The sequence below is a fragment of the Petromyzon marinus genome, unplaced genomic scaffold (genome assembly GCF_048934315.1).
Source record: "Petromyzon marinus isolate PM22_M1 ecotype Great Lakes invasive population unplaced genomic scaffold, UKy_Petmar_22M1.pri1.0 PM_G_Scaffold_35, whole genome shotgun sequence".
Classification (NCBI taxonomy): domain Eukaryota; kingdom Metazoa; phylum Chordata; class Hyperoartia; order Petromyzontiformes; family Petromyzontidae; genus Petromyzon; species Petromyzon marinus.
In genome coordinates this window covers 1,178,786-1,193,495 of record NW_027422928.1, presented here as the reverse complement: position 1 = coordinate 1,193,495, position 14,710 = coordinate 1,178,786, and the positions used below count along the sequence as shown (strand labels likewise).

The window sequence follows — 14,710 nt, the reverse complement described above, 5'->3', positions numbered from 1 at the left end:
CGTGCTGTATGCACACCGGTCGCATTGGAGCCTTGTCATACCGAGCTGCGCTGAGTGCATTTGCTCCATCAGACCAATTCTGCAGAGGAAGCGTCAGAGGAAGCGTCAGCTGCAGACAGAAAAAAATAATATCCACACCATCTACACGTCAGTATCGATGCACAGAGGAAAGCATATATACACAGTAACACGTGACTTACACGTCTATACTTATTCATATATTCATGATGTAGTAAAAACGCTTCCCAAATTCATCACAGGGCTGTTATGGCACACAATGAGAGGGCAAATGGTTATAAACATGCCTGGAAGTCCTCGTATCTTCAAAATGAATGTTCACCCAAAACTCCGAGCACACAATTTCAGCTGTCTGGCTACAAAAGGAATATTTATGAAAGCTAAATTCAGCTGACATAGCAAAGGGTGTTGAAAACAATACTATTTGTGTTAGGCAGAGGTGTGAATCCAGGCTCAGATGTCCTTAAATGCTGGGATGAACAGTTCCGACTTCAGCTGCATGTGCGTGCTGTGTCCACCTCCAGTTTCCATTCTTATAAAGAGTTCCAGAGGAAAACAAAAGTAAACTATTGTTACGCTATAACGTCCGTGTTCAACAGAGTTAATAGACGTTACTGCAAACACAAACTGTACACTGTCACTGGGTAAACAGGCGGTGGCGTGTCTAGAATCATGCCTGGCCACCTTCATCTGCTTGGCATGAATGCTTCCTCACTCCACCAAGTAATTAATTGAGGATCAACGAACATAGCCGAGGCTAACTGGAGTTTGCGTGTCTCTCTCCGTGGTGAGATGTTAACTACCTCACCTGGTCTACAGGAAGTCGTGGGTTCGATCCCGACCCTGACGCCTGCTGTATATTTGGAGTTTGCGCGTATCTCCGTTTAGCGTCTTTGACCGATAGACATTGACACACGTATTCTTGTTTCTTTCAGTAAAGTTACGTAGATAGAAAATAACAATAACAGATAATACAATTACATTAAATAAAGACCACTTGAGTTGCAATCAAAACGCGGGTTTTTTTTGCTTTATTTAATATATTTTTATGTTTATTATGTTATTTTTATTTTATTTTCTATCTACGTGACTTTACCGAAAGAACCAAGAATATTAATTCCTGCAGTCACCAAAGTTTTAAGTCAAAACATTCACACACGTTGACAAAGCCTCACCTTGTGTTGTTGTGGGCAGGTTGCTTCTGATAACAAGAGCGGTATAGCAGCTCAAGCGGGCTTGGCCTGCTAACAAAAGAACGAAAATAAAAACTGCGTGAATATTTACAATAAAACAAAGTTACAAAGTGGCGAGCCGGGTGAAGACAAATTAAACTTAAGCGAGATAATTAAAGTGAATGCAATCAGGCGAGGGCAGGAGGCAAGGCCCCGCGTGGCTAGGCCCCGCGTTGTAAAGTTCCAACCTGGACATCGATTCCCATGCTCGCTGCTATTCAACTGACATCCCTACGAGAGAGAGAGCGAAGCTCTACCTTGGTAAACAACAACAACCACCACCACCACCACAACCACAATCGCAATGAGAATTTCTCACCTTGGATTTGTTACCTCATGACGTCACGCAGCTGCAGGTGCCATGACGTCACATCCGGGGTACGAGGCACGCTCCTCCCACAATGAGCGGCTCCGTATCTGAATAAATTAGAGAATAAATAAATTATGTTAATGTCACTCGTCCCATTTGTCGTGGGCAATGAACTCGTCGCAATAAACTCGCGACGGCTTTAACGAACACATTATGTTAATGAGTTGCCGTCACTGGGCGTAGCTTTGCCCAAATAAGGATTGCCACTGGAACGCAATCGGCAGTGACCCAAGCGGAGGCGACGTCACGCTCAAGAGCGCGGTGGAATACCTTGGTGACATGACGTCACTAGCGAGGTACACCTCCCCCTGGCGTTTCACGCCGATGAAGCAATGCTGAGTGGTGACGTCACAGAGTTGGAGTTTAAGTTGATTTAGATTCATTTTCATTGCTCCCTCCCTTGGGTGTGTGGGCTCAGCTACAACAACGTGGACATTATTGTGTATACACCGTGTGTGTGTGTACACTGTGTGTGTGTACACTGTGTGTGTGTACACTGTGTGTGTGTGTGTACACTGTGTGTATGTGTGTACACTGTGTGTGTACAGTGTGTGTGTGTGTGTACACTGTGTGTGTGTACACTGTGTGTATGTTATGTGTGTGTGCACTGTGTGTGTGTACACTGTGTGTGTGTGGACAGTGTGTGTGTACACTGTGTGTGTGTGGACAGTGTGTGTGTACACTGTGTGTGTGTACACTGTGTGTGTGTACACTGTGTGTGTGTACACTGTGTGTGTACATTGTGTGTACACTGTGTGTGTGTACACTGTGTGTGTGTATATACTGTGTGTGCACACTGTGTATATACTGTGTGTGTGCAATGTGTGTGTGTACACTGTGTGTATACACTGTTTGTGTGTACACCGTGTGTGTGTGTACACTGTGTGTGTGTACACTGTGTGTATGTACACAATATGTGTGTGTACACTGTGTGTGTACAGTGTTTGTGTACACTGTGTGTATACAATGTGTGTGTACGCAATGTGTCTGTGTGTACACTGTGTGTGTACGCAATGTGTCTGTGTGTACACTGTGTGTGTGTACACTGTGTGTGTACACTGTGTGTGCACAGTGTGTACACTGTGTGTGTGTACACTGTGTGTATACACAATGTGTGTGTGTACATGTGTGTACACAATGTGTGTGTACACTGTTTGTGTGTGTACACTGTGTGTGTACACTCTGTGTGTGTACACTGTGTGTTTACACTGTGTTTACACTGTGTGTGTTTACTCTGTGTGTGTTTACACTGTGTGTGTGTACACTCTGTGTGTTTATACTGCGTGTTTACACTGTGTGTACAGTGTGTGTGTACACTGTGTGTGTGTACAGTGTGTGTGTGTACACTGTGTCTGTGTACACTGTTGTATATATAGGTGTTATGAAAATTGATGAAAATAATGAAAATTAAATGAAATTTGAAATTTCCATAATTTATCTGTATTTATGTTAATTGGTGTAATTATGTGCATAAATTATGCTGATTCGAGAGATACTCGTATTAATTTATGCGAGTGGGCATGGTTATGATAATGTAGGTAGTTATATATTATCGGGTCGAGCCTCGGTGACTAGGATTGTGTTATGAATTGGAATGACGCAATTAATCGTATGCAGTGACGCAGGCGTTGTGAGCGTGAATGAGAGAGTCGATTCGACTCTGCTCTTTAATTCCGTATTATCGATAAGGATACGATTACTCTTGATTGAACATTATGAATTATGTGTGTTATGGATTGTGTTGTGATAGTGTGCTTATGATAGGTCCCCAGGATTCAGATCTCATACGCAGAACAATATTATGCAGAATTTCAGGAAGAATCACACACAAACCTGCTTTAATCAATTTTATTTTCTAGCTAACTTTAATTTTTGGATAATATGAAAACTCAATCTCGGGATTTTGGAATTTCAACACAGCGTTAACATGATACCATCACAAATTGCGTTGTTTCACCTCGATAGCTGCACCTGTGGTTAATTCCCGACGCGTAACGCAATCGATCGGTTGTTGAGAGAGAGATTAAAAACATGCGAACTATTCTATCAAACCTTAACTTTATATTATGAAAACTCGTATACTTGAATTGTTACACAACACGGCACTCGGTCTTTGATTCGTATCCAATCCTTAACACATTCTGATATGCGAAGTTATTATGGTTGAAATCTTCAGCACAGTACCACGTCGATGTTCGTTCATTGATTCATAACGATTATGAATTAAAAGCGTTCGACTGAAATACTTCTAATTGCCTTATCAATACCACTCAATGGCCGCAATGTTTCGTTACTTGAATTGTCACACAACACAGCATTCGGTCATTGATCATGCGCGCCCCTTAATGCAATTATTGTCACGTTGTTAACAATAGGATGACTGATTATTATGCAACGCTACTCGTTGAAAGGGCACTCCAACCAGTATTATTCTTGAAGGCACAAATATAGACATTTTTTTCTTCTAGATTTGAAGCTTTCGTGACTGCAAGGATTCATACTCTTTGGTTTTGTTCGGTAAAGTCACGTAGGTGAAAAATAAAGAAAAATAAATGAGAAAGTCGACAGGTGGTTTGGAGGTGTAATGCTGCGTCAAATGACTGAGCCCAGCACCGCCGATCCTGGATTCAAACCCAGGCGAGCGTGCAAAATTAAACCATATTCTCAAGTGTAGCCAAGTTGAAGATCTTAGCCAAATCACCAACAAGAGCTCAAACAAAGTCTTGTAAAACATTTATTTCTGCATTTACATATATGGTAGTTTACCTTTGAGCGATCAAAATACATTGCTGAATTATTGAAATGTGAAGAACTGTTTAACACGTCGGCTTTCGCGACCAATATCATCCTTATTCTTGGTTTTATTGTTTCGCTTCTACGTGGTGGTGACTTCACCGAAAGAGCCAAGAATATGAATCCCTGCAGTCACGAAAGCTTTAAATCAAAATATCATCCTCGTAGGTTTTATTGGGTTAGATTGCGTGAACACGTAACTGTGTCATGAAACCTGCCACCATCCGACACAGCCAATTTGTAAGGTTCGTCACAAACAGAACATGCCAAGTCGTACTCAGATGTTGTGGCTTCGCTCCCCAACACACCGGCGTGAGTTGTACTAGTGACGAATTGGCGTCTTCTGTTTAAGTGAAAAACCTTACTAGTTGGCTGCGCCGGGTGGTGGCAGATTTAACGACAACATTTATATATAACCCCCCAAAATAACCCCCTGTGTCATGGTGAAAAACTGTCTATTGGGTAAGAATGGCTCTTTCAAGCAACTTCAGAAGCAGCTGTGCAAGTGTAGTGGCCTTATTGACGACGGAGACTTATTCTTCGGAGGCAACACGTATTTATTACAGACACTTCACTCTACAGTGGCTAATCTGATACTTGAAGAGGTAACGGCCTCTTCACCCGTACTATACAGAGGGAACGTTCCCCGAGCCTTAGCCCACGCCAGCTCCCTGGTTCCCTCTATCCTGGTCCTCTCTCAGGAGGCTGTCTGACCTGGCCCAGCTTCGGCGCAGGTCCCGATCACCAGCCACACGAGTTCGGCCCTCGGAAGGACATCGGCCCTCGTGGCTCTGGGGTCACACCCTGGCTTGCTGTGCCCGGCCCTCAGAAGGGCAGTGGGCCAAAGGAGTTCCAGGGTCTGGCTAGTCGATCTTCGTTCTTCACTGGCTCTTCATCTTGCTTGAGTCGAACTAAACCTCAGCTCCCCGGGTCCCACCTTTTATACTGTCCCTCACTGAGGGGCGGGGCTGGGAGTGATCACAGCGTCCCCCAGTCCCCCAGGGTGGTGGCCGTAGCGGACGTGTTTGTGGCCACCGTTACACAACCGCGTGTCACCCTCCCGTAACACCTCTACACGTGTTTGTGGCCACCGTTACACAACCGCGTGTCACCCTCCCGTAACGCCTCTACACGTGTTTGTGGCCACCGTTACACAACCGCGTGTCACCCTCCCATAACACCTCTACAAGTGTTTGTGTGGCCACCGTTACACAACCGCGTGTCACCCTCCCGTAACACCTCTACACGTGTTTGTGTGGCCACTGTTACACAACCGCGTGTCACCCTCCCGTAACGCCTCTACACGTGTTTGTGTGCCACCGTTACACAACCGCGTGTCACCCTCCCGTAACGCCTCTACACGTGTTTGTGTGCCACCGTTACACAACCGCGTGTCACCCTCCCGTAACACCTCTACACGTGTTTGTGGACACCATTACACAACCGCGTGTCACCCTCCCGTAACACCTCTACAAGTGTTTGTGGCCACCGTTACACAACCGCGTGTCACCCTCCCGTAACACCTCTACACGTGTTTGTGGACACCGTTACACAACCGCGTGTCACCCTCCCGTAACACCTCTACACGTGTTTGTGTGGCCACCGTTACACAACCGCGTGTCACCCTCCCGTAACACCTCTACACATACAACACTCTTCATGTGCAAGGCAAGGTGGTCTGACCCGGAGAAAGACCTGCAAAGATCACAAGCTCGCATTACAATTGTGAACTGTGGGGATGAGAATGTATTTTTCTGCCTCCACCACCATAACCACAAGCTTAGTAATGTGTGAACAACAGATCAATGTTGGTGAACAGATATACATGGGTTATCTCCACTGTAATGAAGGTGAGCGGTGCTGTTCAACAAAGCTGTAAGTATATTTGTACAGCCACTATATTGCAGTCTTTTTTTGGAAAGACTGGTTCCCATTAAGTGAAAAATGGATCTCCCCTTCTCACGCATCAAATTAGAGCAGAAATGTAAATATATACACACACAGCAGATTGAGCAGTTGCTAACATTCATCATCCATATTTCATTAGAATATTTACCCAGGAAAGCACCACCGAGACTGAAGACTACGTGCATAGATCAAAATGAACGCTCTGACAGACACCACAGTGCTGCCCTGCAAGTCGGGCGTGCAGAGTTTTACGATCATTGCGTGATCCATAAACTCAAAGAGTTGCTGTGTAAGAGTGTGGCACCGTACTCCGCTGATGAAAAAAGAGCTCCATCCTCTGCTTTCACAGATACCATTAAAACATTAACCTTGTTTATATAAAGTGTTTTAGAAATGCTTGACAAGTTTCTTCACTTGCTGGGAAGACTGTTATAAAGTTCACAGACCTTCAATAATGCACACCATAAATTTCATCAATGTGGTATACTTTCATAAAACATATTTGAGCTTATTTCCATTCACATTAATGAATGGCATCTCGGCTTAAATAAAATGAACGTTATGCACACTTGAAGGTCAGAAGCTGTATTCCTGTATAGTCATCTGTTTGAATGCAAAATGCAACCTATATGTTAACCTTATCCAGAAACACAAAGCAAAGTGTCACCATTGTCAAATATACATTTGACGGCTCTTATCTGAGCTCGAGGGTGGAAGTTACACATTTATTGGCAGGCACCGGTCTCTGCATAGGATGACTCTTCTATTATTTTTAGGATGTATAGCAAGGTTGGCTACGTACTGTGCGAAAGGAGTTCAACATACACACATGAGGATTACAATAATCATGAGAATAACGCGAATGATTTTTATCCAGAATAGCCTTCTTGAGTCTCGAGATATTCGTGTCGAGAATACTGCCATTGGGATGCTGTGATGACGTTGATAGGCGCCTGCAAACGTGGGAGGAGCACCCGGAGAAGATTCCTGACCTTCACGCTTCAAGGTCGCCCCTTCTTCATATTTCACCGTCACTCGTGGCCACGTAGCGAATCGTTTTTATGGATTTTGTTGTTGTTGTTGTTCTGTCTCTCACTGTTCAAATAAACGTATCATTAAAATTATAGGCTGATCATTTCTTTGTCATGGGGCTAACGTACAAAACCAGCAGGGGACCAAATACTTTTTTCCCTCACTGTAGACAACACTACCATAGACACAACACTACCATAGACTCAACACTACCATAGACTCAACACTACCATAGACTCAACACTACCACAGACTCAACACTACCATAGACTCAACACTACCACCCATAGACTCAACACTACCACCCACAGACTCAACACTACCATAGACACAACACTACCATAGACTCAACACTACCACCCATAGACTCAACACTACCACCCATAGACTCAACACTACCATAGACACAACACTACCATAGACACAACACTACCACCCATAGACTCAACACTACCATAGACTCAACACTCCCATAGACACAACACTACCATAGACACAACACTACCACCCATAGACTCAACACTACCATAGACTCAACACTACTATAGACTCAACACTACCACCCATAGACTCAACACTACTATAGACACAACACTATTATAGACTCAACACTGCACATACAATCAGCACTGCCCATAGACTCAGCACTACCAATGGACTCAACACTGCCACCCATAGACTCAACACTGCTACCCATAGACTCAGCACTACCCATGGACTCAACACTACCATCCATAGACTCAACACTGCCATAGACTCAACACTACCCACAGACTCAACACTACCACCCATAGACTCAACACTGCCATAGACTCAACACTACCCACAGACTCAACACTGTCTACACACTCAGCACTACCCATAGACTCAACACTTCCATAGACTCAACACTGCCATAGACTCAACACAGCCCATAGACTTATGGACCACAACGCCTGTGTCACCAGACTTATGGACCACAACGCCTCTGTGTCACCAGACTTATGGACCACAACGGCTCTGTGTCACCAGACTTATGGACCACAACGCCTGTGTCACCAGACTTATGGACCACAACGGCTCTGTGTCACCAGACTTATGGACCACAACGCCTGTGTCACCAGACTTATGGACCACAACGCCTCTGTGTCACCAGACTTATGGACCACAACGCCTCTGTCACCAGACTTATGGACCACAACGCCTCTGTCACCAGACTTATGGACCACAACGCCTGTGTCACCAGACTTATGGACCACAATGCCTTTGTCACCAGACTTATGGACCACAACGCCTCTGTGTCACCAGACTTATGGACCACAACGCCTCTGTGTCACCAGACTTATGGACCACAACGCCTCTACGTGTACAAATATTTTTTTTACCAATTCCACTTAACGTATAAATAAAAAAGACTGCTTACAAATATCAGCTCTATGTTTTCAAGTAAATACAGTTTGGGTAGTGAATAAATTATAGTCTAAATAAGCTACACATGACGAATTGTAGGCAATTATAGTTATAATCAAAGACATTTTTAAACAATCACGTGGTCCCTGTAGTCGCCGTTAGAGACAATCTGCTTGAAAACAGTTTATCAACATATATGAATACATTGATTCGAATAAGCAGAGTTAATTTCCTATTTATGGCATGCCAGTTATATGTCAGTTTTCGATATCAACATCACCTGACACGTGGAGCGATTTCATTGTTTCGTCTCCCCACTGGGCATCATCTCGGGTGACCACCTCGCCGCCCATCGGCATCACTCGCCCCCTTCGCGCCCTCCACCGTCACCCTCAACTCCACCCGCGGTGGTTTCAACAGCCTGGTTGGCCACTGGAACGGTATCCCGGACAGTGCCGGATTAAGCTCGTGCGGGTCCTGTGGCGTGTATTATAAAGGTGCCCAAAATAAAATTAAAAAACACAATTATTAAAACGCAAAGTTTACACATCTACCGGGTCTCCACTTGACTTTGTATTGTCTCGGAGGAAGTCCACCCACACCTCCACTTCCACAAACTGCTGGGAGTTGCCTCGCTCTGCCTCACAGTCAGAATTCACCTCCTGCTTTACGTTGCCTCCATCGATGTGAAGGTCCCATTTTGGAGTTGAATCTTCATCTTCACATTTTACCTTCACTTCTTCGCTCTTCCCCATCACTTCTTCCCTCTTCACCATCACTTCTTCACATTTCACCATCACCTCTTCACATTTCACCTCGATACCTTTAAAAGTGTCCAAGCTGGGATTTTCTTCCGGTTCGTGTTTCATGAGGGGTGGGATAATTGCGGCACTTTGACTTTCACAAGCTGATTTCAGACTGCACTCCTTGTGGATCTTCTGATGCTTCTGTGTTCTCTGGTGTGTTTTAAGAGCAGATGACTGTGAAAATGCCTTCCCATACACACTGCACTTGAAGGGTTTCTCTCCCGTGTGTGTACTCTGGTGTGTTTTAAGAGCAGATAACTGTGAAAATGTCTTCCCACACACACTGCACCTGAAGGGTTTCTCTCCCGTGTGTGTTCTCTGGTGTGTTTTAAGAGCAAATGACTGTACAAATGCCTTCCCACATACAGTGCACTTGAAGGGTTTCTCTCCCGTGTGTGTTCTCTGGTGTGTTTTAAGAGCAGATGAATCTGAAAATGTCTTCCCACACACAGTGCACTTGAAGGGTTTCTCTCCCATGTGTGTTCTCTGGTGTTTTTTAAGAGCAGATGACTGTGCAAATGCCTTCCCACACACACTGCACTTGAAGGGTTTCTCTCCCGTGTGTTTTCTCTGGTGTGTATTAAGAGCAGATGAATCTGAAAATGCCTTTCCACACACACTGCACTTGAAGGGTTTCTCTCCTGTGTGTGTTCTCTGGTGTGTTTTAAGAGCAAATGAATCTGAAAATGTCTTCCCACACACACTGCACTTGAAGGGTTTCTCTCCCGTGCGTGTTCTCTGGTGTCTTTGAAGATGAGATGAATCTGAAAATGCCTTTCCACACACACTGCACTTGAAGGGTTTCTCTCCTGTGTGTGTTCTCTGGTGTTTTTTAAGAGTAGATAAATGTGAAAATGTCTTCCCACACACACTGCACCTGAAGGGTTTCTCTCCCGTGTGTGTTCTCTGGTGTGTTTTAAGAGTAGATGAATCTGAAAATGTCTTCCCACACACAGTGCAATTGAAGGGTTTCTCTCCTGTGTGTGTTCTCTGGTGTGTTACAAGATTACATGACTGTGCAAACGCCATCCCGCACATCGTGCACCTGAAGGGTTTCTCTCCCGTGTGTGTTCTCTGGTGTTTTACAAGATCAGATGACTGTGCAAATGCCTTCACGCACACACTGCACTTGAAGGGTTTCTTTCCTGTGTGTGTTCTCTGGTGTTTTTTAAGAGTAGATAAATCTGAAAATGTCTTCCCACACACACTGCACTTGAAGGGTTTCTCTCCCGTGTGTGTTCTCTGGTGTGTTTTAAGAGTAGATAAATGTGAAAATGCCTTCCCACACACACTGCACTTGAAGGGTTTCTCTCCCGTGTGTGTTCTCTGGTGTGTTACAAGATTACATGACTGTGCAAACGCCATCCCGCACATCGTGCACCTGAAGGGTTTCTCTTCCGTGTGTGTTCTCTGGTGTTTTACAAGATCAGATGACTGTGCAAATGCCTTCACGCACACACTGCACTTGAAGGGTTTCTCTCCTGTGTGTGTTCTCTGGTGTTTTTTAAGAGTAGATAAATCTGAAAATGTCTTCCCACACACACTGCACTTGAAGGGTTTCTCTCCCGTGTGTGTTCTCTGGTGTATTACAAGATTACATGACTGTGTAAACGCCTTCCCGCACACAGTGCACCTGAAGGGTTTCTCTCCCGTGTGTGTTCTCTGGTGGTTCTGAAAAACTGATGGCAATGCAAACGCCTTCCCACACACAGTACATTTGAAGGGTCTCTCTCCTTTGTGACTTCTCTGGTGCCGTGTCAGATTTCCAGTCCGGTCCGTGCTGTATGCACGCTGGTCGCATTGTTGACTTGTCGTACCGAGCTGCGCTGAGTGCCTTTGCTCCATCAGACCAATTCTGCAGAGGAAGCGTCAGCTGCAGACAGAAAAAAAAGAAAATCCACACCATCTACACGTCAGGCACAGAGGAATGCACACGTGACTTACACGTCTATACTTATTAATATATTCATGATGTAGTGAAAAAGTTTCCCAAATTCATCAGATTTGATGAATGTGCAAACGCCTTCCTGCACAGAGTGCACCTGAAGGGTTTCTCTCCACGGGCTGTTAGGGCACACAATGATAGGGCAAATGTCATTAATATGCCTGGAAGCCTTCATATCTTCAAGATGAATGATAATCCAAAACTCTAAGCACACAATTTCGGCTGTCTGACTACAAAAGGAATATTTATGAGAGCTAAATTCAGCTGACATAGCAATACTATTTGTGTTATGCAGAAATTAATGTTCAATCGCAACTTAGAGGTGTGAATCCAGGCTCAGATGTCCTTGAATGCTGGGATGAAGAGTTCCGAATTCAGCTGCATGTGTGTGCTGTGTTCACCTCCTGTTTCCATTCTTACAAAGCGTTCCAGAGGAAAACAAAAATAAACTATTGTTTTGATATAACCTCCGTGTGCAATAGAGTTAATAGACTTTACTGCAAACACAAACTTGACACTGTCACACACTGCCATGGGTAAACAGGTGGTGGTGTGACCAGAACCATGCCTGGCCACCTTCATCTGCTCAGCATTAATTCTTCCTCACTCCACCAAGTAATGAATCGAGGATCAATCAACATAGCCGAGGCTATCCGTGTCTCTGTCTCTCTATCCCCGTGGTGAAGGTGTTCCCCTCCACACATTCAGAGTCAACAGCGGCACGCGCTTAGCGTCTTTGACCGATAGATACATTGACGCACGTATTGTTGGTTCTTTCAGTAAAGTCACGTAGATAGAAAATAAAAATAACAGATTAAATTCAATAAGATAAAGACCACTTGTGTTGCGATCGAAACGTCGTGGGTGTATTACTTTTTTTTTTATTTTTCTTATTTTATTTTTTATCTACGTGACTTTACCGAAAGAACCAAGAATATTAATTCCTGCAGTCACCAAAGTTTTAAGTCAAAACATTCACACACGTTGACAAAGCCTCACCTTGTGTTGTTGTGGGCAGGTCGCTTCTGATAACAAGAGCGGTATAGCAGCTCAAGCGGGCTTGGCCTGGTGAAAACAAAAGAAAATAAAAACTGCGTGAATATTTACAATAAAACAAAGTTACAAAGTGGCGAGCCGGGTGAAGACAAATTAAACTTAAGCGAGATAATTAAAGTAAACGCAATCAGGCGAGGGCAGGAGGCAAGGCCCCGCGTGGCTAGGCCCCGCGCTGTAAAGTTCCAACCTGGACATCGATTCCCATGCTCGCTGCTACTCAACTGACATCCCTACGAGAGAGAGGCTCTACCTTGGTAAACAACAACAACCACCACAACCACCACCACAACCACCACCACAACAACGATGAGAATTTCTCACCTCGGATTTCAGTGCAAGCGCGCACACGGCAGCTTCCTGTTACCTCGCGACAGCAGGAAGTAGTATGACGTCACTTCCCTCCCAAGAGCTGCTCTCCAACTGAATAAATTATGTTAATGACGCCGGCCCATATGTGGAGGGATGGGGGCGTGGGCGCTGAACCCGTCGCAATAAACTTTCGACGGCTTTAACGGATACATTATGTTAATGAGCCACCAGTCACTGGACGTGATGAGTACTAGGTGCCTCGGTGAATGTATATGCTCTGACTTTAACAAGCTAATCACTCAGCTATTTCAATGCTAAATTTTATGCTAATTCCTTTGTCAAGGGGTACCTCTGCGGATGTGTATACTTTAACTTAGCTATTTCAATGAGCCATTTCAATGCTAAATTATATGCTAATTCCTTTGTCAAGGCGCTTGGTCTTTTTCTTCTCACACAGCTTAAAGGTCGTGATCTAAGCATGGCTTCTTCCACTCCAGCGCTGTCCTAGAGACAGTCTCGTCCCTTCACCTGATGAAGGCCGCTTGTGTTGTGGCCGAAACGTCGTGATTTTTTGTTATTTTTTTTATTTTATTTTCACCTACGTGACTTTACCCAATAGAACCAAAGAGTATGGATCCTAGCAGTCACGAAAGCTTTAAATCTAGAATTTAGCCAATAGAACCAAAGAGTACTGGGCGTAGCTTTGCCCAAATAAGGATTGCCACTGGAACGATATCGGCAGTGACCCAAGCGGAGGTGACGTCACGCTCAAGAGCGCTGTGGACGGGGTTGGGGTGAACACCTTGGTGACATGACGTCACTAGCGAGGTACACCTCCCCCTGGCGTTTCACACCGATGAGGTAATGCAGAGTGGTGACGTCACAGAGTTGGAGTTTAAGTTGATTTCGATTCATTTTCCATTGCTCCCTCCCTTGGGTGCGTGGGTTCAGCAACGTGGACATTATTGTGTATACACTGTGTGTACACTGTGTGTGTGTGTACACTGTGTGTGTACACTATGTGTGTGTACACTGTGTCACTGTGTGTGTCACTGTGTGTCACTGTGTGTGTACACTGTGTGTGTACAGTGTGTGTATGTACACTGTGTACGTATATACATTGTGTGTACACTGTGTGTGTACACTGTGTGTCACTGTGTATACACTGCGTGTGTTTACACTGTGTGTACACTGTGTGTGTGTACACTGTGTGTGTCACTGTGTCACTGTGTGTCGCTGTGTGTCACTGTGTCACTGTGTGTGTGTCACTGTGCCTGGCACAAGCGTGGTGACGTCACCGCCACTTAGTGGTGAATGGCGGTTGTTATGTCACTGTGTGTATGTCACTGTGTCACTGTGTGTACACTGTGTGTGTACACTGTGTGTGTACACTGTGTGTCACTGTGTGTCACTGTGTCACTGTGTGTGTCACTGTGCTTGGCACAAGCGTCGTGGTGACGTCACCGCCACTTAGTAGCAAATGGCGGTTGTTGTTGTGTCACTGTGTCACTGTGTGTGTGAACCCCCGGCAAGGCCATCTACTTAATGACGAGAGAAAATTAACACGCAATGTCCTTTTCAATGAAGTCTTCCAGATGTAAATTGATACAAGCTTTTAATGAGGAAATAAAATAATCTAATTCAAAACACAACACAATTCAAAGATGTTTCATTTTAAAACTTCAAAACGGAGCATGGGGTACTTGCGTGAATGCGTCCTTCGTGTGCAAATGTTGTGACTTTCCTGGCCTGAAGGCCGTCAATGTGTTGGACCCTTATTGGTGCACAGCGTCTCAACAACAGCAGTGGGGTTTGCTTCAACCGATAGGTACGAACATCCAGACGTGAATCA

The 14,710-nt window shown here is 44.8% G+C and overlaps 1 protein-coding gene across 1 annotated transcript; it reads right to left on the bottom strand.

Annotated features, from left to right (window-relative positions):
- Nucleotides 1-1,579: 1,579 nt before the first annotated feature.
- LOC142915781 (uncharacterized) lies at nt 1,580-11,393 on the bottom strand. Its single transcript, XM_076061457.1, has 2 exons — nt 9,474-11,393; nt 1,580-1,600 (listed from the first exon to the last, which is right to left on the bottom strand). Exons 1-2 carry the CDS (start codon nt 11,391-11,393, stop codon nt 1,580-1,582), a joined length of 1,941 nt encoding a protein of 646 aa, XP_075917572.1.
- Nucleotides 11,394-14,710: the final 3,317 nt, after the last annotated feature.